Source organism: Microtus oregoni, unplaced genomic scaffold (assembly GCF_018167655.1).
Source record: "Microtus oregoni isolate MIOR12 unplaced genomic scaffold, Mior012 000053F_ref0000044, whole genome shotgun sequence".
Taxonomy (NCBI): Eukaryota; Metazoa; Chordata; class Mammalia; order Rodentia; family Cricetidae; genus Microtus; species Microtus oregoni.
Window position 1 is genome coordinate 4,402,983 of NW_024543829.1, and position 27,454 is coordinate 4,430,436.

The 27,454-nt window shown below is 36.2% G+C and overlaps 1 protein-coding gene across 1 annotated transcript in view; it reads right to left on the minus strand.

Annotated features, from left to right (window-relative positions):
* The window catches only part of Pkhd1l1 (PKHD1 like 1), a 133,228-nt gene that overhangs the window by 80,070 nt on the left and 25,704 nt on the right, over positions 1 to 27,454 (minus strand). The window contains exons 13-32 of the mRNA XM_041637621.1: positions 25,784 to 26,052; positions 24,228 to 24,319; positions 23,443 to 23,602; positions 22,955 to 23,090; positions 22,175 to 22,318; positions 21,444 to 21,601; positions 20,101 to 20,214; positions 18,273 to 18,422; positions 17,584 to 17,708; positions 16,480 to 16,643; positions 15,738 to 15,910; positions 11,339 to 11,486; positions 10,083 to 10,237; positions 8,035 to 8,157; positions 6,942 to 7,047; positions 5,140 to 5,250; positions 3,772 to 3,936; positions 2,685 to 2,806; positions 957 to 1,089; positions 30 to 222 (exon numbers count right to left, since the gene is read on the minus strand). Of these exons, the coding sequence (XP_041493555.1) occupies positions 30 to 222; positions 957 to 1,089; positions 2,685 to 2,806; positions 3,772 to 3,936; positions 5,140 to 5,250; positions 6,942 to 7,047; positions 8,035 to 8,157; positions 10,083 to 10,237; positions 11,339 to 11,486; positions 15,738 to 15,910; positions 16,480 to 16,643; positions 17,584 to 17,708; positions 18,273 to 18,422; positions 20,101 to 20,214; positions 21,444 to 21,601; positions 22,175 to 22,318; positions 22,955 to 23,090; positions 23,443 to 23,602; positions 24,228 to 24,319; positions 25,784 to 26,052 (2,941 nt within the window). The remainder of the gene's footprint in view (positions 1 to 29; positions 223 to 956; positions 1,090 to 2,684; positions 2,807 to 3,771; positions 3,937 to 5,139; positions 5,251 to 6,941; positions 7,048 to 8,034; positions 8,158 to 10,082; positions 10,238 to 11,338; positions 11,487 to 15,737; positions 15,911 to 16,479; positions 16,644 to 17,583; positions 17,709 to 18,272; positions 18,423 to 20,100; positions 20,215 to 21,443; positions 21,602 to 22,174; positions 22,319 to 22,954; positions 23,091 to 23,442; positions 23,603 to 24,227; positions 24,320 to 25,783; positions 26,053 to 27,454) is intronic.

The following is a 27,454-nucleotide window of genomic DNA, read 5'->3' on the forward strand; positions in this document are numbered from 1 at the left end:
AGCTCTAACAATTATAATCAGTATCATACCTTGTTGATGCCAAACCCCAGTTTCTGACTTTAACATGGATGTCATGTATTCCAGGCGGTAACTTGGGCAAAAGGCATGTAATGTCTGTGAAGTTTGAATGAAGAACCTGGCAGGCTTCCCCTCCAACATACACCATATTTTGTGCGAGTTCATTTTCAAAGTTATAGCCCTTAATTGTTAAATTGATGTTTCCTATTGTTTTAAAATAAAAATACAACTTCTTATATAAAAGTTAACTTTTTAATCCGGTACAAAACTTGTACTTTAACCAAACCAACATATTCATCTTTCATAAGATTTAGAAACTGTTGACACGTTCAGAGGCAAAATTCCAAAAAATGAGTTCATGCTTCTATGTACATATAAAATGCATGCTTCACAAGGGAAAAAGTATTTAAATAATTTTTCAAAGATATATATCTTTCTCACCATTTTTCATGTTGAGAGCAAAATTATAAGTTCAGTTATTCATATTTAAAAGCAAAGGAAAGTAAAGAGCACATTATAAGGAGCAAAACTTAAGTGAGAAACCATGCTTTGAAAGACTTTCTGGAACTGGTTTCCATATATCCATCAAACGATTGATTTTTTTTTTCTATTTGTGCTCAAGAAAAAGTGGGAAAAGTCACTTGTGGACTCAAAATTACAGCCCGGTGATAGTGCTATAATAAAGATAAAATTAAGAATGGGTGGAGATTACACAACAATCTACTACTATTTATGAAGTCTTCACTGTCCTAGACCTTCCTTGACTGATGAATGGACAAAGCAAATGCATGTATGCACGACAGAATCTTATTCAGCTATGAAGGAAAAGGACATTATGAAATCCTCAAGTAAATTGATGGAACTTGAAATCATCAGGCTGAATGAGTTAATCCAGAACCAGAAAAATGACTGAGTGATCTCACTGAAGAATTTCTTACCCAAAATTGCCCTTTCTTTTGGGCTGAAATCAGTGATAACTGGTGTTTGTAAGCAGTTGTAGCTAAAACTATCCTTTGATGTGGCTTGAATTCCATTGGTAATAACAGAAACATCAACAGTACCCTCAATTCTCTGAAATAAATGGAAAAAAAAGGAAAATTTTAAGCGATGAGGTATTGAATTGAAATAGAGTCATTTAGCTGGGAGATCATCAGTAAATGTGTTGCAGATGTGATAACTTGACCTTCCTTCCTAGCCTTGTTAGCAACACCTAGCCAGTGAGACAGCCTATCTAAAACAAACTTGATGGACAATTCTTGGGGAACTACACTCAAGGCTGTGAACACACACACACACACACAGTGACTTAAGAAAGAATCACTGTAAACAACATTCTGAAGTTGTTTTCAGTCATGAAACACAGGTAGTTCTCAGGTATTTAAAGTTGTATTAAACATAGATTCTGCATTTAAAGTCTCAAGACAGAGATCATTTAACTGCATCTATATTTTTTATATTATTGGACTTTAAGGGCTACACAGTGCAACTGAGATGCTCTGGGCAAAAGGTTCTCTGACTGATAAAGAGTGAGATATCATTTTTAACCCTTGTTCTCTTGCAATAGACTCAAACAAGACTACTTCATTCACAAACTAGGTTGCGTATTTAGCTGATCTACTTACCTGCTCTAAGCTTAAACACTAAAAAGCACTTTACACTTCCACGATGGCATCTGTGCAATTCCCAGTTAGGCAGACTTTATTGTCGGGCATAGGATTAATGCATATGTTGTGTTCGACTGAATGAATTAAACAAAATGTTTTTTACATTGTGATAGCCTCTCAATCCTTATTTTATCATTCTGTCCAACACACACGCAAGAAATTTCTTCCCTAGACACCTTACCCTATGTCTCTACTTACTTTGCTGTGTTTTGAGATTTGGTGCTAGTGACTGCTTCTACATTTATCACCTGTTTGCTCATAATTAGTGAACCATTGACCTGACTGAAATTTAAGGATAATTTTTGAGGTTGGAGGTGTATTTTTAAACAGGGTTTCTCTGTGTAGCCCTAGAACTCACTTTGTAGACCAGGCTGTTTTCAAACTCATTGAGATCCTCCTGCCTCTGTCTCCTGAGTGCTGGAATTAAAGGTGTGCACAACTACCACCCAGCTGACGTTAATTCTGATCTCCCATTTCCATTGAATGTTATCTTTACTTTGTATCTATTTCTTTGTTTGTTTGTTTTGTGTTCAGTTTTTGAGAAGGTTCCGTGAGGTGTTAAGAAGAAGGTATATTCTTTTCTGTTTGGATGGAATATTCTATAATGTCTGTTAAGTCCATTTGAGACATAACATCTGTTAGTTCCCTTATTTCTCTGTTAAGTTTCTGTCTGGCAGACCTGTCCAGTGGTGAGAGTGAAGGGTTGAAGTCTCTCACTATCTTTGTATCTATTTCTATTATTTCAGGTGAGATGCACTGTTTTTGATTATAGTTTTGTGTATACATCTTCATCATGATTTTTAAATGTCTCCTATATGGAGATAATATTTTTTGTTTTGGATTTTAGTTAAAAGATTTCAAAGAAACAGTTTTTCCAGATAATAATGAAAACTCTGGAATTTGTAAAAATATGACCCCTGTGTAACCACCTGCCTACATGTTTTCTAGCTCGTAAGGTTAGGTCTGTTTTAGAGGAGGGATGAAAAGAGTCAGAGGCCTTACTTTTGATGTTCTGCAGGTTATCCTGTTCAAATCTCCTTCAATCACATTGCAGGTTTCATTTCCAACTAAAACAGTTGAATTTTCACTAAAACCAAATCCAGATACAGTCAGTAGAGTACCACCTTTATAAGAAAAACAAAGAAAATAAAACCAAAAGTCAGATCAACTACCACAATAACTTTCTCACCATCTAACTTATCATTGCCAAATCATCTGGTCACACCAGATGGATGACTAGCGGGTGGAGAATCAGCCATGAACATAATCACCACCACAAGCCCGGCTAAGCTCTCAATCGTGTGGTGGAGAATCAACCATGCGCATAACCACCACCACAAGCCCGGCTAAGCTCTCAATCGGGTGGATTTCCCTTATTGGCTTTGGGATATATAAGCAGCAACCACTCCATCTTGGGAAGAAGTTACCCTGTTTCTCTTTGCTTTAGCTCATGTGTGGGGGATGAGGGTCAATTAAGATTGAAATTTTAATATCTCCAAGCAAGGGGAAATCTAAGAGTAAAAACACAATAAAGTAAAAGTAGAAGAGAAAGAACACACACACTCAAGTAAAAATAAAGCAATTAAAGCACACATACACATACATACACATCGATGTGAAAGTACAGTTTCCAATATTGATCATGTTAAAAATATACAAAGTAAGTGAAACAGCACAAGAAAAACGTGTTATTGTCTGTGCCTTCCTTCCTTTGTCCTGTTTGTCCTAGAACTTTATTCCAGGTCACGGAGCTCCGTTGAGACTCTGACTACATGAGGAGCAGCTGCTAAGCAGAATAATAACTAATAAATCTTATCTTGACATAATTAATGAGGTTGTTATAGAAACATGTAATAATTGATGATATTAATTCAATAACCTATGATGTAAGCATAAGACACCCCCAACTTGTGCTTCACAAGGAATAAAATAGTCAGCCACTTAATCTCTGTGTCATTTGAATGGACATTCTCCTTTGTCCTGAGAGCCTTGGGGTCCATGCTGTTTTCCTGGCACTAGAAACAAAGCCCTAGAAACGCAGTGGTAGGGATGTATGTGGTCACTTCTGTTGAGAACTGTTAGCTATTACCTGCCAGGCTTCCAGAATCAGGCCAGACATGGGAGATCTGACTCCGATAAACGAAGTGGGATCCCTCATCATCTAGATTCTGTGCTAGTCCAACATCAGCAATGGACACAGCCACGGGGACGTGCCCAGCACTTCCGTTCAGAATCTGGCACTGGATTTCATTTTCTTGCCATAAAAAAAGAAGAAAATGATAAAAATAAATGTGGAGGGTGGAGTTTTTAAGATTAAAAAAAAAACCTCAGTAAAATTAACCTGCAAATATTAACAGTGAGCTATGTTTTTAGACTCCAAGAAATATAACCAAGATAAACTAGTCACATTCCGATAGGGACAGGGAAATCTTAGTGGGGAGGTAGAATCTTTGTAAACTATCAGCTGCTAAAAGTTAGTTACTTCTAGAAAACTGTAAACGAACTATGAAAACCAGTCTCAAACCATTGCCCAAAAAAGGTGCACATCAAGATTTTTATCATTCTAACTTTTAATTAGAACTTATACTAAAAAAAAAAAATTACTGCATTTTTGGCTCAACATGTCCAAAACTGAGTAAAATAGCATGTTCTATAATAAAGTGATAAATTAAGTGAAAATATTTGCTTCACTTTATTTACTGCAGTTTAGGTAAACTGTTAAAAAAAATATTGGCTATTTGACCTCAAAGACACTTTTCAATACAAATCAACAGAAATGATTTGGTAAGTGGTCTTGTTCATGGGATTTAAATCAGGAAAATATCTAGAATGTGAATAACTTGGGGTGAAATTAAGTGACAGTGTTTTTTCCACCAATGTCAAGAAGTTAAAAATGTAACAGGCATTTAAATTCTGCACAACTGGAGAGAGGTCGTGCTGAACTAGAAGTCAAAGAATATCGTCATGTCCTCCTGCCTCATTACTCCTATGGCATTGTCACAGCTAAATCACAGGATTGTAATGTAGTTCAGTGGCTGAGCACTTACCTAACAAACCTGAGGTCCTGGGTTCCATCCCTCATACATACAAAAACCAAACAAACAAACAGCAACAGCAACAAGCATGGTCAGGGAGCATGGGACAAGAAAATAGTACTTTGAATATTTTTGTGTCTCAAAGATACATCCAAGTATGAAAATTCTTGTGCAATCAGTTTGTAAGGTATGTATGGATAGATGTATGGTGGGTCACCCTTAATGGGATGAAGACACCGTATAACACCCAAACAATTAGTGTGTGGTCATAATCAGAGAAAATATATATTTCTCCAGACCAGGCTGCTAATTTCAGGACTCCATAACATATATATGAGAGGACAATTATATTTGTGATAGTTCTTTCTTCCAGTTTCTCTTGGAGAAAACAGCAGGACTTTGTGACATTGAGAAGAACCTACCATCCACAGAAAGAAGAGAGCAACTGGTAGACCCAACAGAGACGGTTACAGCTGAAGTAGGAGAAAATCCAGAGCCTGCTATGGTTAGTATCGTGCTTTCTGCATAGGACCCTGAAAGTGATAAGTTTCAGTCACTATATTTTATATAAAAAATAGAATTTGTTATTATAAAATCAGACATTTACAAGAATATGCCTATCTTTTAAAAGATATAAACCATAAACCTGAAATTAAAGAGGGGGAAAAGACACATTTATTTAGTGATGATGTTTTTCATATAATTACTCTGTGTGGATTCATATTTTGGATCTCTGCATTAATATATATCATAAAATTACTTCATTGACTTATGGAATTAAATGGGAAAAGAAAAAATACTCTAATGGCAAGGAAGTTGATAGGGCAGTAAGCCATCATGAAACTGTGGAGGAAGGAATGACCTACAAGTGACAGTTTTCATTTGCAAAGGGCACTGGGAGAGGAGATGGACCTTGAAGGCAGAAGATGGGGAAGTGGAGAGAAGGAACTAGAAAGAAAAGGAGAGGAGAGGAGAGATGGTAATGGAAGGTGAATATGATCAAAATACATTAGATACATGTATGGGAATGTCATAATGAAACTGAATATTATGTGCTATCAGAACATTCTAATTATAAATAAAAACAAAGTAGACAGGCGCTGCAAAATGACACCTTGGGTTGACCTTTCACCCCCACCGCACGCACAGATGCGCACACACACACATCAAAATTACTACATCTATATGTCACATACAGAAGGCAGTAAACAGCACGGAAGAAAACACAAAATGTGTCACTGTGGTTGCCTCTGGGAGCCCAGGGGACTAGGAGGAGGATGCTTAAAGAGAGCTTTAGCTTCTGTTGTATTCTGTAAACTGGTGATCTGAATGTGTATAACAAGATGAAAGCTGCCCCTAACTGTGAAGGAAGGACACGGGTCGGTTCCATTGCACTCAGTATATTATATTTTCCATTATTTTTAAGTTGATCAAATATAAAAAGGCAGTTCAAGTTGTTAATTATTTTGAGCCCAAGGTAATTTTTAAGAACTGTATACAAACATGGAAAAAAAAAATCACTGGTAAAAACAAAGGGCACTAACCAGATAAGGGTTATTATCAGCTACAAAAACCCAAGGTGAGGTTATGATTTCTGAATTTATCACTGTGGTTAAAAACTCACTCCTTACATTCCTTATCAATAATTCTTATTTAAATTTTTAGGAGCTCACATAAATTACACCCTCCCCCCAATAAGAATTCATCCCCTAAGGTTGAGATGAGTTCTTGGCATTAATTGTTCTGTTTTCTTCACATGAGCACTCAGTTCTCTTCTTTCAGAAAACCGCAGCTATGTTGTTTGCCTGCTTCCTAGCTCTGCTAGACATGTTCTCACGATGGATGCTAATACACACACTGGACATGTTCTCACGATGGATGCTAATACACACACTGGACATGTTCTCATGATGGATGTTAATACACACACTGGTGTAGTAGAAGAGCAACGTTTCAAAGTCACAGGGAAATGTGGAGACCAATTCTAACTTTGAAAATGAAGGATAGAAAGATTAATGACATACATTGGTTTCATAGGTGGTATTTATTTTTCCAAGTAAGTAGTGAATGTTCTTTCCATAGTTTCAACTAATACACAGTTTTGACTATGATGAACTGTTTGCTTGCCTTAGTGACAGTGACATATATTTAAAAATCATTGTCAGAGAACTCATTTTTCTAGTTACCCTACACCTATATTCTGAATTTAAAAGCAAGATGTTACCTTCAGAAGGTGTTATTGTCAAAACGATAGGCGTAGTCATGGGATCCCATGTAAACCCACAGTCACCTGAACATTTAGCTGGAATTCCATTGACATAAACTTCAACCTTCAAGTCAAGAAACACAGACCCAGAAGTGAACAGGAATAAAAAGACAGTAGAACTCAGTACAATATGCATTGAATTCAGTAACAAAGTATAGTAATAATCCCTGAAAGTACAGTCTTTATGCACAAGATTTATACACAGAGCAAATAGAACATTGTCTGCAAAAATGTGTTTATGCACTCTACTTTGACATCTCATTCATTTGTGTATCCATCCATTCATTATTCATCATCATTATTATTATTCATTTATTCATCTATTCATTAGCACAGCCAATGCACCATTGGTCTTCTGATGGAGTTGTAAATAGGAGTATAATAAATATGTGAAATAAACAGTTAGCAACATAGGCTGGAGAGATGGCTCAGAGATTAAGAGCACTGATTGTTCTTCCAGAGGTCCTGAGTTCAATTCCCAGCAACCACATGGTGCCTCACAACCATCTGTAATGAAACCTGGTGCCCTCTTCTGTCCTGCAGGCATACATGCAGACAGAACTCTATATTCAAAATAAGTAAATAAATTTTTTAAAAAATAAAAAAAAAAACAGCATCCTTGTTGTCCTTCAAATTATAGCAAATGTAGGATGGAAAGTTTCAATACTTAAATCATGAAAGTACTGTTTAATTAGTTTTATGAAGAAAAGTAGAGAGTGCTTTAAGTTAACTCACCTATACTCTCTATAGTTTAATATTCTCATCACTGAAGTGGCAACATTAATAATTATCTGACTTAAGTACATAAATGTTAAATAAAAAGATATAGTTGTTAATTCTGTCAGTGGTAGAGTTAAAAGAATCTTTTATTACTAGGAAGATAATCTCCCCCAGAAGTTGGAGGAAAATAATGAGTCGGTCAACTGTCAACAGCAATATTCCCATGGAACTAGAGCTGTTCACACTCCTCTTTTGAAAGGTTTTGGTACACTGGCACAAATTAGTTATGCATTTAAAATTATAAATACTATGAGAAAAGTTTGAAAAATACCTGTGGTTGCTGATTAGGTGTGCGGAGCATGTCTCCAAGTATACGGTGTCTAAATAATCCACCTTCCTTTATTGTGGTGACTGACACATTAGCTTCTTCTCCAGTAATGTTGGAATCATTAATCTATTTTTACATAAAATGAATTTACTAGAATAGTAATGAAGAATTTAACCAAGTTAAGCATGGGTAAAGGAAGTAAACACTTATGGTTGAAAAAATTTAAAAATTTAGTCATTTTGGTTAAAAAATCTTTTCTAGAGAAACAATAATCAATCAAAGAAAATGATTAGACTTTTGCATTATAATATATTTCATAATTAAAATATAAAAGAGTCTAAATAAAGCAAATTTATTTAATTTTATATCTTAAAATGTTCTCTGCTCTTTGTCATCATAGCTACTTTGGTAAATTATTTTAAATAGTTAAAAAGCTGAGCTATTTTTCCCTTTAGTATTTTTTATCTCTGGCTCTCCTGATCTCTCATTCTTAAATTATATTGTCTTATAGTCATAAAAGCACAGCCAAATTACATCCACATGTATAATCTGGTCATTTCAAAGTCCTTATTCCAGTATGGCCACCTTCTGATATATCCAGACACCAGCAAGGACAGAGGTGTCTTTATGATGGATTCTGTATGAGCTAGTGATGAAGGACAGCAATGATGAATTAGCCAAGGAGACTCATGGGAAAAGAGATGGACACCAGATACGAGCAGAGCTAGCAAGAGGAGGACAGTCTCAACTAGAGTATTTTAGAATTCTAGTTCCAAGTTTGTGTCTGTAAAATAACCTCTGTGTCCTGTAGCTGTTATACTCTACACATCCATGTGAATTCCATGGCTACATGCTTTTGTGTGTTTTTGTCTTCTACTTTCTCTCTCCCATTCAAATACTTCCTGATTAGGACTCTGTACTTTCTCCACGTTATGTTGTAGCATCGTTCCTGGAGAATATATGTGGGTCCTATGTATGGCTGCATAATAGTCATTTACTTTTAGACTTTATATGTCCCCAGCTCTTCTACACTAATTTCCTTCACACATACCGCCATTCACTTCTCTTCCACTCCTGTATGCAAAATGTTACAGTGTCAAATAGATGACAGCTGTTGATTTGACTTGAGAGGTCGTCTTTACAAAAAGCAAGTTTGCAGTCTTTCCATACAGAGCCAGTGGAAGAATTACAGGTGATGAAGCCAATTATTCTTATGCCCTCTCTAAATTACAGCTGAATTTATTTGTGAGATTGGCCATGCCTGTATACCATCAAATTTGTGGGCTTCTCACAAAAAATTTAAAGTACCAACTTGCTATTCTCCATTAAAAAAAAAAAAAAGGAACGCCTTCCTAGTCATTCTAATGCACAGTAGTTTCCTTTTCTCCAAATAATTTTAGAAGTTTATTTATGAGCCGGGTCCAGTGGCACACAGTTTTAATCCCAGCACTTGGGAGGAAGAGGCAGGTGGATTTCTATCCCTCCACTGCTAGCCGGGTCTATATAGGAAGTACTAGGCCAGTCAAGGACACATAGTGAGACCCTATGTAAAAAGCAAAAAACAAAATCAAAACAAAATAAAATAAAATTAGTTTATGGTTTGTTTTTGAAAAACCCAGTCTCCAGTTCCTTTAAGGAATCTAAGAAAGAGTACAAATTAGCAAAGAGGGCAGATAAGGAAACAAAGTAGCAAAGAGCTCAGATAAGCAAACAATGTAGCAAAAAGTACTGCCATAGAAACATAGTGAAGAGCTCAGATAAGTAAACAATGTAGCAAAAAGTACTGCCAAGGAAATGAAGTAGCAAAAAGCGCAGATAAAGAAACAATGTAGCAAAATGTATCGCTAAAGAAGCAAAGTGGCAAAGAGCGCTGATAGGGGAACAAAATAGCAAATAGCACTGTTAAGGAAACAAAGTAGCAAAAAGTATCACTAAAGAAACAGAGTGGCAAAGAACACTGATACTGGAACAAGGTAGCAAAAAGCACTGTTAAGGAAACAATGTAGCAAAAAGCACTGCTAAGGAACTAAAAGCTGTCCTAAAGAAGGGACCTGCAGAAGCGGCTGCTTTCCACGGGGGCTTTTCCACTGGATGGCCCATGAGTACCCAGCACAGGTTCCCTCTCTGGTTACTGAGACTTGTCCTGTTTCTTCCAGGCTCTGCAGGGCGAACTGCAAGTCGGAGGCTGACACAGCAGCAGGGATGCCTGCAGCACAAAGAGCAAAGACTCACAAATGGAGCACTCCTCAAAGTACTGTCTGTCTCAAGTTCAATCACACACCTACTCCACTCTAGTCAAAGAGAAACCTAGAACTCTACTCCAAGAGGGCATTAATGAGAAACAAAATTATAAGATGCATTGTCTGGGGTTAAAAACTTTCATCTGAAAGTCAGTTTGCTTTATGAATAATCTATGTCATGAATGTAAGAGAAACTTCTAGAAAATAAACAGTGGTATGTAATAAGGCAGTGAAGAAATCATTCAGATGACACTTATTCCAGACAATCTTATTTCATGTTACTGACAATTTGAACTATATAAGTCATGTAGATAGTCTTGCTAAAAATAAGTGTACCAAACATATATTACTTTTGTTTAAATCAGCACACTCTCTCTGTTTGATAGATTGTGATACAAGATTTAAATAAACATTTCTTTTTCTGGCACTAGTAGTAATATTTTATAAAGTAAAACTAAAATGTGCTAAAATTAAGACTAAACAAGTATGAAGCCATATATAAATGTTATTGATTTCAACGTATGGTGCTTATTTCAGCCAGAGCTTTCAGTGGACACATATGGTAATAGGTACCATTTTGAACAACACAGGTCTACATGATTTAATTATGATTGTATTTAAAAATACTATTCCAATCCCATTTTATAAGTATTTTAAAGTTATAACATTTCTGGATATCACAGTAATGATCTCTTTCAATGTATGCAGCATATAAGGATGTAACTTTATATGAAGTCATAGTTTCAATCTCCTCCAGGAAGAGGACACTTAAGAGTTTATTTATTTATATTTTCAAGTAAAAATATCTATAACTTATGAAACTGACTTTATATGAGTACATTCTTTTCTACACTACCAAAAGAATAATTCTGAGACAAAAATGTTATTAATTACTGCCTTTAATATATACATATGATTATTTATCATTTATTTAGGTATTTGAATGTAAGATAACCATACATAGCAATTATCAGGAATAGTTAACATTCAGTATGCATACACTGTGCATACATGTGTATTTGAACAGCTTTGGTATATCTCTGCTAATTCCAAGCATTCAAATGTACCTTTCAGGGTATGTCCGTAAGCATGGATGTCAAAGCTGCCACTTATCGGTGGAGAAGCTTCACGAATTTTTTGAATGCGAATCTTTGACTCCCCCGGCCAATTATTTCCTCTGTAAACCGACTCATTCTTTGTCTCATTTGTGATTGCCTAATTTCCAAAATAAATATTGATAGAATGATTAAACATAACAATGGGTGACACAATTTCCATTTCATCATGCAGGATCCTGTGACGTGACATAAATGAGCCTCATATACTCAGGATTCCTCGGGACATTAAGGAGAGTTCCATAAATCAACAGAGGCTGTGCCTGTACAGCTGCAATAATGAGACCAAAGTCAACGCAGTCATCTGTGCAGCCATCAGCTGGAATCACAGTAATACCTCATTAATTCAGAGCATACTCTCCATCACTCAAGGAGCAAATATTTATAGAGCAAGCACTCTGTTTAAGGTACAAAGCACACCACTGTGTGGAGGCAAAGAAGCATGAAAAATAGTCCCCACTACAAAATGACTAAAACACCTTTTGGAGAAATAATTGTTGTTACATAACCAACAGTATAGTAAGACAACTGTTCCAGCCCTCTGAATAATTTTTAAATATTGAGCACCAATCGACTGACAGAAGAAATACGTGCTAATCCATCTTCGCAGGTTGTAAATTTCTGGTCTTTTGAAGCTTCCTGTCCTTCTTGTAGAACTGAAACCCATAGAGAAAGAAGTAACTTAAGTGATAGAAAGAAACACCTGTGTGCGTAAGTGCACACCAACTTTATCTGTGCTAAAGATTAGAAATAGTATAAACCTGCATCAACAAAAAGGACAAGCAGTGCTCTTTCTACTATAATACACAGCAGCTCAAAAGAGTGAGCTATCACTAAAGGTAGCACAGTGAATCCTGCAATATTGATAAACAAAATTTGTTTTAAATCGTGTGAACCTTTATGATTCTACTGGAATGAGGTTTAAAAATAGGGAAAGTGGGCTGGAGAGATGGCTCAGAGGGTAAGAGCATTGCCTGCTCTTCCAAAGGTACTGAGTTCAATTCCCAGCAACCACATGGTGGCTCACAACCATCTGTAATGGGGTCTGGTGCCCTCTTCTGGCTTTCAGGCATATACACAGACAGAATATTGTATACATAATAAATAAATAAATATTTTTAAAAAAAATAGGGAAAGTGAATTGTTGATACTAGAAGGCAAAATAGCAGTCGTGGGGAAAGCTCCCGTGGACTAAGGGCTTTCTTTTCTGCAATCTGAAGTGATCTCAATAATCAAAGTTGATTTGCAAAAACTCATTGAGTTCACCAAGGTTCAAGGATACAGGATAAACAGCAACAACAAAAGCCCAATCATATCTCTAAGTACAAATAACGAACAGCTGGAAACTATAATTTAAAATAAAAGACTATTTATCTATTCACTTAAAAAAGTATATATTAGCTGTTAGGTAAATGATAATTGAGCTACAATCCACAGATCCAGTGGGTTAGGAAAAGAGGAGCCTTCTTGGTGGTGGGGAGGGGCTGGGAGAATATTCATGGGTCTCCCTGGGAAAGAGAAATAGAATAGGTTTTGCGGGTGGACTAGGGGCCAGTGGGAATAGGGGTGGGAGGGGTCAGGTGGTAGGGGTGTGGAGGGAGAGAACACAGGGAGAAATGCTGGAATTGAGGGACATTTGAAGGGTAGTGTGGAAACCTAGTGCAGTGGAAACTTACTGGAATCTATGAGGGAATCCTCATGAGGACTCCTAGGAATGGAGGATGTGGAGTCTCAACTAGCCACCTTTTGTAGCCAGGAGAGGTGTCCAGTTGTGGGACTGGGTTGCATACAGTAGAATTTTTGGCCCAGATGGTCCCTAAACAACCCAGACAAATGCTAGGACATGGGCCCTCTCTCCAGAAACTGATAGTGGGGACCCATCGCCGAGGACATGTGCACAGCTCTCTGGAGTGGAGCCTTTACCCTTCCATTCTATAGTCTCTGAGATGTGGGAAGGTAACTCTGAAGGCTACCGAAAGAGAAACCTGTTCACCAACACAGTCACAAAACCATCCATCTGCAGCTTTTCCTGCCTGCAAGATACGCTGGGGCAATGCTGACACAGAACTTGTGGGAGTGGCCAACGAATGTTTGGTCTAACTAGAGGCCTGGGCCACCAGAGGGAGACAATGCCCTACCTCACTGTAGGGCCAGGAATCAGAGACTGAATAGATAGAGCCCAGAGACCCAGAGTAGAAGGAACACAACGACTGAAGCATGTGGCGGAGGGGAATCAATGAAATGACTTCTAATCATATTATTCTGCTATACTCATAGATCAGTCCCTTGTCCAGTCGTCATTAGAGACGCTTCTCCGGCAGCAGTTGTGGGGGCGAGGGAGCACAAGCAGAGACCCACAACCAGACATTATGTAGAGAGAGTCTAAATTGGAGGGTTCCAATCGGTCCCTCCAGTCAGAACTCTTCTGCAGGCAGAAGAGGGGGAGGAAAGATTGTAGGAAGCAGAGAGGATGAAGGATCCCAGGAGAACATGCAAATCAACTAAGGAGGGCTCAGACGGGCTCACCAAGACTGAAGCAGCAAGCACAGGGCCTGCATGGATCTGGACCAGGTCCTCTGCACATATGTTACAACTGTCAGCTTGATGTTTTTGTGGGACTCCTAACAGTGGGAGTAAGCATTGCTCTGACTCTTTTACCTGCTCTTGGGGTGCTTTCCCTCCTATTGGGTTGCCTTAGCCAGTCTCGAGATGAGGGCATTTTCCTTGTCGTATTGTATCTTGTTTTGCCATGTTTGGGTGTGGTCACCTGGAGAGCTGCCCCTTTCTGAAGGGAAACAGCAAAGGAGTGGATCTGATGGAGAAGGAAGGTGGGGGGCTCTGGGAGGAGTGGAGGGAAGGAAAACTGTCGTTGGGATGTATTGTGTGAGAAAATAATGTATTTTCAATAAAAAAAAGCAAGACCATTTATAATTGCTTCAAAATTGAAATAATTACATATAAATTTAGCAAAACATATTCCGAGGACTGGTGAGATGGCTCAGCAGGTGAGAGCAATTGTTAGTCAAACATGGGGATTTGACATTGGATCCCAACACCCACCCACCTAAAAAGACAGATATATTCATAAATGCCTGTGATCCCACAGCCATAAAAAGAGTCAGGAAAATAGGTGCAGCTTGTTGACCACAAGCACATCTAGAGTTGAGAGAGAAATTGTATCTCAAGAACATAAGGTGGAGATGTGTAGAGCATGCCCCTTACATCCTCGTCAGGCCTCCGCTTCTGTGCATACACATATATCACAACATGTACATATAGCACGCACACATACACACACACACACACACACACACACACAACACCAAATAAATCCCCTAATCTCCAATTTAACCTTGAATAGACAATAAAAACTGTGTTAAAATGAGCAGTGATTGGTGCAAATGAAGGATCTTGGGAAATGAGAGTATTGTTGCTTGTGATTAAGGAACACAAAGCCGCAATTCCACACATTTTATACTATGGGTAAGCAAAGCATTTACAGGACATATTTACAAAATGACCGTCTTGAAGGCAGCAACACTAAGCACTGACCCAGAATGACGTGAAGACAATGTTCTGGAGACTATTTAAAGTTCGTCGTTCTCTTCAGTTGTAAAGTTGTTAAGGGGTGAGAGGTTCTCTGCAGGGTCTCTAATCATAAGGGTCGACTAAACTTTAATCTTGAACTCTTGTATATTTGTTTTTAATTTGTTGTGGAAACAAAACTATTAAACTGTGGGTGTTCACGGGAAATTAAGTTTTAAAATGTTCATCATATTTTTAGCATGGAATTCCGGTTGAATTTTCTAATTTTAAAGCTGTTTTATTGCTCAAATTCTTTTGGATCCATAGAAAACTGCATCCTCCCTATCTGTACAGATTTTGATGCAAAAAATGAAATGCTGCTGTTTATAACAGAAATAACTTTAAAACATTGCAGAATCCAATTGTCCTTCAGTGATTTATATTTGAGATGCTCGGAGGTGAAGAACCCTGGCTGGCCTTCAAAGGATACAAGTTTAATCTTCAGCACGCACACAGCAGCTCACAACCATCTGTAACTGCAGGTCCAGTGATCCCATGACCTTTCTGGCCTCTACAGGTACTGCACACGTCTAATGACAGGCACACATGTTTTTTATGGGTATTTACCCCTGGTTTTTCCTTACAGACACATTTTTTAAAAATCTCAAAGCATTATTGTCTTCAGGCTTAATAAGTCTATACACCAGGTTCATTGCTTTGGCATGAATGTTATTCAAGTATATACTAGCTATTTTTTAAATTAAGAAAATATACTCCATCAAATCTGAAGGTCGTGAAGTTGAAAGTGGTAACTATAAAGGCTTACCTGCCCAAAGTTCACAGCCATCATGGGGATATTGTGACTGCAGTTATATGAAGTCATGGTAACAGAATACTGAATCGCTGTAGTTGATCCATTTATTTTGGTCTTATTCACATGAAAATGCTTTAAAAATATTCCTTTGTTTGCTAGTGCTGGAGGTCTTCTCTTTGGCATTTCTGTAAAAGTCAGTGGGAGATAAGATTACAGTGTTAAGGTTTCGCTATGTTATTGACAGAATTCATATGTGCATAAATCTATCAATAGGACTTGATAAATGATGCCAAGATGTGTAAATAAAATTTTCCCTTGTCACATTATTATCACATAAGTCTATGAAAACTTTCAAGTCCACCATATCAGAAAGTCATCACTGTCAAATAGTTGCAATTGAAGAACAGCTTTCCTTCTTCATAGTTGCTTTCTCCAAGATAAGCAAAGGTATGTATGTATAAGCAAAGTTTACTATAGTTTATTTATTAACAAGCCAAATCCAGAATCATAAACTAGTAATTGCTATGATTGGAAGAGGCTGACATTAAGAATTTATTCATTGTTAAAGTAACCACACAGCCCTATCCATTAAAAGTAAAGTTAATTCATAATACTACTGAGGTAAAAGAGCAGATCATTAATATTTATGGATTAGTATTTTGTCTTTACCACTGAATATGAGAGTGATTTCCATGGTAATATTTTAAAAGCTAGATTTTGAAGGTTGAACTGTAAATAAAATGAGTCCACATACCACCCAAAGCTGAGACTGTAGGTGTTTGTCCAACGTACACTGCATCCACATAGACGGGCTGGCATTTGGATGATTTTTGTAAGCTAATCCTTTGTAGAGAAAAACTTGTCCCCACATATTTGGTTTGTAAGAAATCTAGAAGATCTATGCAAGTGTAGGTCCACCTGAAATATGTTGCATAATGTTGTGTTTACATTAGTAATAAGTATACATAATATAAGTGCTACAACAGGCTAGAGATGGCTCTATTTAGAAAGTGTTCACTGCACAAACAAAAGGGCCTGAGTTCAAATCCCCAACATCCATGCAAAAGCCTGGTGCCACAGGCTTTAGTCACAGCACCTGGGGGGCAGAGTCAGGAAGAGCTCTGAATCTGATTGCCTATAGTCCTAGCCCAACTAGTGAGCTCCTAGGAAAGTGACTAAGGTAAATGTCCAATACTAACCTCTGGTGTTTATATATGTGTACACACTTGCACACATGCCCACAGGCATGTGTATATACACACACGAGCAGAAACTAACCTAAAATGCAATAGAATGAAAGACTTTACTGATAATGAGATATTAATGCTGTGTACATGTAGAGGTTTTATTTGTAGCCTTGGCTTTACCTATAGAGATGTAAAATAACTTTCCATCATGGTATTTAGGAAGTTAACAAGCACAGTTTGAATAGAGCACATTAATAAAGACAAAATAGCATGAAATCAACTACTTCTTAACTATATGGGAAATTGAAAAGTAAGTTCTGATTCTAATTTTAGTGAAAATACTTTGAGGTTTGTTTATTTTTTTAGTATATAATGTTGCCTATTGGCTTATTACATATAGCCTTTTTAAGTCAAGACATGTTCCTTCTATTACTTATCTCTTTGGGGGTTTTGTCATGAAGGGATTCTGGATTTTGTCTAAAACTCTTCTGTATCTATTAAAAGAAGCTTATGATTTCTGTTCTTTAATATATTCATTGTTTGTTGATTTGTGTGTGTTGAGTTGTTCCTGAACCTCTGGAATGAAGCCAACTGGATCATGGTAAGAGAAAGAAACGAGACTAGTCTGTGTATTGTAGTATAATTTGTTGTGAACCCATGATGTGTCTTACTTATTTCCAGAAGAAAAGTCATATTCAAATTGCATGTCAGCACTTCTAAAGATCTTGCCACTGTCTTGGTACTTGAACTTCAGACCAATGTGGTTGGCTAAGGATCCTTTGTATGCGAAACAAAACTAATAAAGATATGAACGCAGTTAATAACAATATTTTACAATTATTTTGTATTATAACAATTCAAGTGACTACAATGAAAATATATATTTATTGAACATTTTCATATAAAGTATACAAGAATACTTAAAAAACAGTAGATTTCAACCAGTTAGCTGTGAGAGAATTGGGATACTTTCACTTACGGAAGACAAAACCTAATAATAATGTCTTCATGTATTTGAATGCAATTTCCTTTAAAAATAGAAAACATTTCACTTTCTATAAGAGTGAGTTATATAAAATTCCAATTAAACCTTATATAATTTATTCTAAATTTTCAAGAAAAAGCATAAACTATGACGATTTATTTCCTGCTTACTATTGCTCTCCCTCCCTGCCCCTCTTCCTTCTTTTGTCTTCTGAGAATCACCAGGAGAAAGATGATCACAGAATCAGAATCATTATTCCTGTCCCACATGACATGATTTCAAAAGGCAAGTGCTTTTTCTAGTCTTAAAATTCCATGAATTTTATTAGCAGGCAATTTCCCAGATTTGATTAGCATGCAGTTTTCACAAGCTCACCTGATTATGAGGAAATAATAAAATATCTCCATATGGTAATTTGTTTGGCTTAACATCTGCTGAGTCAAAAAGGACAGCTGGGTTTTTCAGGGAGTAGCGGCCACAGTAAGCGTCTGTCTCGGCCGTCTTCTGCCCTCTATTAATATGATCCTACAGAAACAACAATATTTCAAAGGAAAACGTGATTTATTATCCTGCTTTTCTCCCAACATCTCCAACTAAGTTATTCGAGATCCTGCTCTAATCCCACGGTCTCTTCAGTATTTAACTTGAAACAGTCTCTTCCATCTATGAAATTCTTCATACATTCATTCTGATCCCTAATCATATTCATCCATTGTGTTTCTGTGTGGAGGCTTCTCAAGTCCCATCATCTTTTCTTTTACTATCATCTCATTAAAAGTGCCTGTTCGTTTTTCATGAATATTTGTTTAGTACCAGGTACTAAGTTTTTGTTTACTTTTATTTTATTTGTCATAATTCAAGTGATGAAGAACACTATCTTCATAAGAAGGGGGTAACCCTTTGGGACAAAAGAACTAAGGGTTATATTAATCTTGGTGAGAGGTTTCTAGCTCACATAAAGAAACCTCACTGGAAGAGACAAATGAGTTGCCCTTAAAGATAAATAGGAATTGTCCAAATCAGAGAAAGAATCAACTGACTTCGGAGGGTGAAACATCAAAGAGAGGAAGATCCTAGAGTTGATAATAGCTGAAGCCAAGCAGAGCCCATACATGAATGCTGGGTAGAGACAGAGATACACCTAGGAAGGAATGGAGGATAATCTAATCCTCACCATCAACAGGACTACACTCATATACACATGTTGCCATTAAGTCAAAAAAAATTCCATTTATCTCTAATAAATCTGCTAACACAAAATATCATGTAGTAAATATTTTAGTTATTCATGGTTATTTCTAGAGTATTGGTCACGTTTAAATACCTAGACCTTCTGTTCGATCTTTGTGCATATATGTGTGTGGATGATTTGTACACATGCATGTTCATGCGTGTGGTGCACACATGCCATGGCACACATTTAACAATCAGTATACACCTTCCACCTCATCTGGGTCTCTTGTTTACTGTTACATATACAGGCTAGCTGGTTGCAAGCTTCTTGGAATTCCCATGTCTCTACCTCCAATGTCACTATATGAGTGCTGGAATTGTAGAAACTTGCCACTATCGCTGGCTTTACTTGGGTTCTGGAAATATGAACTCAGGTCCTCCCATTTGCATAAGTGTTTCACTCACCGACCCTCTCCCCATGCCTGCATTTCATATTCTTGGGATGTCGCTTGGAAAGCATGCATATCTAGCATCCTCAAGTATTCAGAACAAAAATTAGAAAGTATATGTTTAATATTTTCCTCTGTATACTAATGAAAATTTATAAATCTCATAAAGAAAGAAATAAGAATTAAGCATTGTAATGCTTAATTAGGCTAAGTGATTTCAAAGCAAGACAAGAAATTTACTGTATGACTCATTCCAATACAAATTATCTGCTCTGAAGCCAAGAAGGAAGAGAACACATACTTCACTCATTTGAAGAAAACACGTAAGCACCCATTTTGCTTACTGTCTATTTATCAAGTAAATCCATGAGTGTAGGGAGTACTCTTTTCACTAATGACTCAGAGTTAGGGAAGATGCTAGACTGAGCCTTGCAAGCAAGGTTGTAACTAAATGACCTCTGCTGTCTGACGTAGAATACTACTAACAACTAATGCTGGCTCAAGAAGAGAAACTGCAAAATCTCAAACACTAATGGGAAGTTTTACTGAGTCCCTCTCAACGTTCACTAAACACTACATACCAGTTCAAAATCAGTTTCGTAGTCTCTGAAGTATTTTACTAGATATCCTTCTTCCAGATGTGAGATTTCTGGTGGACACTTGGCACTCACCATCTCTTCCACAGCTGCCTGAAACTAAATGGACAATATTACTCTTATCTCTAATCAACTTAAGATATAAGTAACTCTATTATTAGTTTGACTAATTAGCTATCAGAATATTTTCACGAGATAATTCCTATATTAGCCATAATTAGAATACTTTCATCTATAATTTTGTAAGAATTTTCAATATGTTACTATTTTAGTACCTATTGGTCTTATCAAGAGATTTATTTAAGGATGATTATGTCTCGTTTTTATATAATGCAGGAATTTTGTTAAGAAGTCTTTTAAGGAGAGCAATAAAATTTGAAATAAACAATTACCCAATTAAATATATTCCAAATAAATAATTTCACTGATACATCAAATTATCTATGAAAATATGCTAAAATGAAATCTATTTTCAAAAGAACAGATTAAATTCTGACTGTAACCCAAAACTTCCAATTTTCTAAAACATTAAGTATTCTGGATTAAATAGGGATTATTATACACTACTGAGTCATAACTTTTACTTCTATGTGTCTAGCAAAACACAGAAAATGATTGTGGCTTAGGAATTAAAGGCTTAAGGCAATACATAGTATTTAATTCCCAAGCAAATAGTAATTGAAACCCACTGTACACTTTCCATGACCGGGTAATTCACAAGCATGCTTTGTTTAAAAACAGCCCCCACTCCAACACTACCCAGCACAACAGGCCATGTTGACACAGGTCAAAAAATCACTTTTTTCTTCTTTTAGTCTTTGTAATAGCTCTTCCCCTGTTGGCTTACAATGATTGACCAAGACAGTAGCAGACTGTATTACATCTCCTGAAAGTATTATTTACATCACAAGCTTGACATTTAGATGGGTATCTTTTTAATAAAGTAACAAAATATTTAAATTTTATTATAGAGTCTTTGCTGTATCCATATCTAAAGGTCTCTTTGACTTGTTCATAATAAACACTTAGATTTGTGGTGAAGGAGAGTACTGGGGCGGGTAAGGGGCGTTCATCTCCCAAACAAACACGGAGGATGGCTGTGGTGGTTTTAAGTTGATTTCTCAGAAAAATGGGTAATCACACTAGATTGACTTTGTGCCCACGTGAGACAAGAATCATTTATAATAAACTTTTCATTAGTTAACCAGATGTTAAGTGATTGTTGCTGATGCCATGAAGCAAAGTCTTTTCTCTTTTGTGTATGAATAGCCAGTGTGAACTGTGAAAGATCGAGAAGAAATACATGGTAGAATGCTTCTAGAGCATACTTCAGCTTCCGATGACTCCGGGGCAAGGGGCTTAGAAGTAATCCCATCCCAGTTTAGTGTGAACGTCTCCAAATTGGGTTTTCCTCTGGTTTGTTCCGTGATATCCAGTGTGACATTATTCCCTTCAAATACTTCATAACCAAGCAGATCAAAATCTCCTGCATGTGGCACCAAATAGAATTTTAAAGAGACAATTACATCACACCCATACATCTAAAAGTGACATTCAACTGTAACCAAACTGATTGTATTTGGAGCTGCATTAACATAAAAGAAATAGGAATGGGAAAGATGCAGGATATCATAGTATAGTATATTTAGTCACAACAGAAAGAGCAAAATGACATTTGATCCATTTAAATTCAGGTTCAGAAGAAACATAAAAAAGCAGGTTACAATCAAATCAGATAGTAAAGGTGAAGGGAGCAACTGGGCATTAAAAACATTAATTTATTGTATTTTTGATGTCAGTATTTTAGTGCAAAAATCTGTTTAGTTTTGATGACTATCAATTACAGAACACGAAGTGGATTTCCAATAACAGCTTACACTCATGGGCTTGTTCAAGGTACTACTTTGTAGCAGGTGAGGCCCTGAACTCCACTGCCTCTCTCTGTTGGGTACAGTCTTGTCATATACCCTGTTTCGATTTTGCCATTTATTTGTTAAGGTCTCTGTTGAAGTTTAAGAGTTTTTCTATGTTCTATAATACAAACGAAGCACAAGCTTACCTCTAGTTGACACAAAGGTTATTGTGTAGATAAAGGTCTGAAGATCCCTCTTGCTGGTCACTTGCACTGAATCTGGTTTTATAGACCAAAGGTCATTTAAAGCTGACTGCAACATGAAGTCAGAAGCATCAGCAGGTAGCCAGACTTTGGATGAATTAAAAAAGGAAAATAGAAGAATTGAAATCTTCCTAAACTTTTGCAACCCAAACTGGTGTCTTGTACTTAAATTTATTCTTGGGAACATTAAAGTTATCAAGCAGAAAACTGACCTGGATAATAATGTTGACTGTTTAATTGGTTAGTAATGTCTTTGACAGTAGGGAACCATATTTTATTTTAATATTCTATAATAAGTACTGAATACATTATTTGATATGTCTTAGTCAAGATAGCAAAAATAATTGTTTAGGATTATTAATTTTTAGAATTTATTAATATAGAATATGTTATTAACTGATAAATTAGTACTTTGTAGGTTGATTATAAGACAAATTCAAAGGTGTATTTATTCTCTATTATGGTATTTCATTTCTAGTTTCTGAACTTATACCTGAGAGTCAATGTGTATAAATATGTATATGCTTTAATAAATAAATACAATAGTATACGCCAGAAAGTTGTTCTAATCTTAGTAGAAACTTTTCTTCAAAATATATTTCTATTCCTTTCTCTAGCATGCTACTGAAGCTATCGCTTCTAAATTATCATTGTGCTAGAGCAAATTCCTTATACCTATGTTTATATGCAAAGGCAAATAATTCTCTCGTTAGTATAGCTTACCAGTTTTTTCCTTGTTGTAGATGAATCTGTATTGGGAATGTGAGCATGAGTTAGTTCCCACACATGGGCTGGTGACTGCAACCTGCTGAACTTCATTTGTAGCATTAGTTGTCTCCCAGTTTTCCAAGGTTATAATCTATTTTCCAAAAAAATAAGAAAATTAAAATATAGAGTAACTGAACTTTACATAATTGTAATTGAGCTATGCAATGTCTCTCCATTGTTATATTTTAATGAAAATGATATTCTAAAACATGTCTAAATGAGCCTTAAGAAATGAAATCCTGGCTGTTATAATATAGGTATATCAAGAGGAAATTCAACAACTATGTAATTATAATCCCCCAGCACACAACGTAATAACTGAACGGAGCCGGTCCGCATACATTTACTCTTTTAAGCCTCACAGATGTTATGCAAATATCCCAGTGATGATCCCAGTACCACACACTGGTTTTCAATGAAGTAGATATGTCATCACTGCAAACCTGTACTTCCGGGATGACTGTTGACTGAGCCTTAATGACTTGTACTTCATTTACTGCGTCTCCTGTCTGCTGTTCAGTGAAGACATTCTTATATTGGTATAGTCCGACATCAACAAAAGCACTCAGTCTATACTCTTGCAGCAAGATTTCAATGTAATATCTGGGAAATAGAGTAAGGAAGATAAATATTTTCCCCAAAACATATGTCATGAGAGCTTTTTTAAATAAATAAAACCAGTAACACAAAAGTTATTAAATTATAATAATGTATAAATGTACAATTAATACAATTTTTTTTAGCAGTCTGTTAAACAAAATTAATTCTAGAATATACAAACATTTTTAAAAAGTTTTCCTGATTCAGGATAGTTAATAAATATTTTACTAGAGAAGACACCAGCCTCAACCTTGTGGAGCTGGCACAAAGGTTCAGACTGTGATAATTTTCTGGGACACAACTCTGCAGGAGAAGGAAGTTAATGTAGAAGCTTAGGTTTCAGAGAAAACAGCCGTTCCGGTTACATTTATCATACTTCTGTAACTCACAAAATTGTGGAAAGTAAACAGTTACAATTACAGCTACGGGACACTGGACCTGGGGCTTTGAGCACACTTGGTGAGTTTGTACAATTAGCAGTGCCCTCGGCCTTTGGGAATGATTAACTCTCTAATTAAGCCAATAGGCCATTGTGCACACCAGTTAAAACAAATCAAACTGTATTAAAATATAAGGTTACATTTTTAAATTCCATACAAGAACTTAAATACAAGGAAAATACCCTTACGCTTTTCCTTTCTGAAGATGAATCTCGTCTGATTTTTGTGTTGAACTTGAAAAATAACTGTTGGCATTGGCTGAGTGATATGCAATCTTCACCTTATCCAAGAAAGAGAGAAGAATTTTAACACAAAACTTTTCTACAATTAATTTTAATTTATCACTTCTTTATTTTAAAAAATTTTTATCAATGGGAAAATGTGAAAATCCACCTTTTTCTTCTAAGATCTGTTATCCATAGCAACATTTACTTAAAAATATCAAATCTTCATTTATTTCATCCTTTACTGATACCAATGTCACTACCCAAATCTACCACATCGTTCTAGTCTTTCTAATAATAGAACTGCAATAGAAAATAGCAGAAATACAAACTAGGGACAGAGCTGTTATTATTGTTTAATGGACTTTTGTTATGAAAAAACTCTTAAAGATTTGATCTAAATTACTTAATTGTATGTATACTTGAAAGTTACCCAAGCCAGCTAAATACATAGGAGGGCGAGAGGACTTTATGCTTCTTACTAAGAACGACTACATCATCTTTGGATAACGGTGTGGACAAGTTATAGAGCATTAGAATTTATTGACTGCAAATAACAACCTAAGCCTACATAGTCAGTATAAGAAAACATTTTGTCAAATAAATTGAGTACTGAAGTGTGATTTTAAATTTTGATTTATTATTTTCACATTCTTAAACCTCTCTTGAGAGACTCGTTCATAACGTTAAAACTTCAAATAAATACTGGTAGTCGACAGCATATTTATTCATGGGTGTAAAAAATCCAAAGTTTGCCGGGCGGTGGTGGCGCACGCCTTTAATCCCAGCACTCGGGAGGCAGAGGTAGGTGAATTTCTGTGAGTTCAAGGCCAGCCTGGTCTACAAGAGCTAGTTCCAGGACAACCTCTAATGCTACAGAGAAACCCTGTCTCGAAAAACCAAAAAAAAAAAAAATCCAAAGTTTAAAAGTCATTAGTGGTGATATATATATATATATATATATATATATATATATATATATATATATATATATGCTTAGTAAACCCATGGAGTAGCATAGTTATTAATTTAAAATGTCAATAAACAACAATTATCCTTACCATATAATACTAATACAATACAAAAGATGAATAGAAAATTGGATTTATAATTCTTTCTATGCAAACCTCAAATACAGATTGTAACATTAAGACAGACTTTCATCTTATAACCAAGAAAATGTAAAAGATTTTTAAATTATTTTTAAATTTCTCTTATTATGGTTATAATTCCTTCATAATAAAAAAAACTTCCTCTGTGTGTGTGTGGGGGGGGGGTACTCCCCTTGACAAAGGATTTGAGTTAGGAACAAAAATTTTTTTTGAGACTGTCAAGTTCCTACTAGAAGTTTATAGTATTGGATCACATATGTGTTAAAATAGCAAGGACCTAATCTCATAAAATCATTTTTCATATAGTTTTTAATATATTTACTAATTTCAATTAAAATATGTGAAACATATTAAATAATTTATTATAGTGTTTTCATGCTATCCATTAACATATTGCAGGTTCCCTACCTTATCCTCTGGATGTCCGGTCTGGCTGAAATAAATAGCATAGCGGTCATCACCTTTGATATAAAATCTATAAACATCAGAATCTGGAGGCACCAAAAATCCACTGATACGTGCAACAAATGTATCTTGTTCCATGGGCCAAACATAGGAAGCAGAATCTATCCAACTGGCACCCAGGTACCCTGGGGTATGTTCATTGTATTCAAGAATCTCTTCAAGATGTACTGGCCGGCTATTATTCCAAACCTCCATCTTTAGGCCTCTTCCACCTAAATATAATGCAATAAATGAAATTGTTCATCAGGATGAGGTTGCTATATCTTGATGACCTATTAGGTGGTAGTTACTGAGGTCCTGTGTCAGCTGCATTTTCAGAGCATGTGTGTAAACAGTTGCACACACCCTACACGTGCTGATCCTAGAGACAGAGCACTTGCTTTTAGACTCGTCCACTCTTTAATTATTATGACTTTATCTCCCTGAGTTGACATTTCCATCCATACTGCACATGGAAATATAATGTGGTGGATATGCATTTTAAACATTTTATATGTAGTTACTCTTTAGGTAAGATGGTACCACGTGGCTATACTATGTTGTTCAAATGTATGACTGGTGTTTCACATAGCAAAGTCCCACAACTCCAAAATTCAAACCATTTTATTATTAAAAATAAACAAACTTGTCTTGATCGTTTTCTCTAATAAAAGTTAGTCAATAACCGGCACACAAAGCATGTAGCAAAAAGACAGATATTTGTCTCAGTATTTGCTTTCTTCTGTTGCTGCTTTTCCGAAGAGCTAAGATGTCACCTGCTTCTAGATTAGGTGTATCTCCACTTGTAGGATAAACTGTGACATGTCATCTGCTTCTTAGATAGAACCACAGAGGGAAAGTTCGGTGTGACTATACACGTGAGGCAAACATGTGGATTCATCTCTTCTCAATCAGAAAGGAGTTGTCAAATGCTTGTTCCTGAAAGATGCAGCACCCTGAGGCCAACACCTTCCTCAGCCGCCTTTTGTTTGTGTGCATCTGAAAAATAATAGCTAATGCTCTTCACCTGCACTTGCTGAGAAAAATCTTGAGCAGATTAAAGTCAGCCTTTTATGGTGTCAGTGGTCATTGATACACAACTTCCTCTGAATCAGCAATCATTAAGATCAACATTCTTTTGTAAATTGAGAATGCTTTCCTGATATTCAAAGCAATTTGGAGGTTGCAAATGATAATTTGTTATACTACAAACACCAATGGCATGATAAAGAATAGATTTCACTGCTTCCAAAAGATAAGCAGCTGCTGCTACACACACAGATTTTCCAAGATGCAGGAGGCAGGAGCAGGGTTCAGACATGGCTATTTCAAGGGGCCAGAATGAGGAAGTCTGGGGAAACTCTGAGTGGTGTTTCTTTCCTATACTTTTATGCCCAGATCATTCTAAACCAGTAAGATTTAATCTCCCACGGTTATGCTTTTAGCACAGAAAGCCTTTTTAATCATTTTGGAAAAAGCATTATTTTTAGGATTATAATATATTTACAAGATTTATCCCTTTTCTTCCTCAAAACCCTCCTGTATACTCTTCCCCACTCTTCTCTAAATTCATGGCCTCTTTTTCCTTAATTGTTTTTATTAATTTCTTTTTTTTTTTTTTTTTTTGGTTTTTCG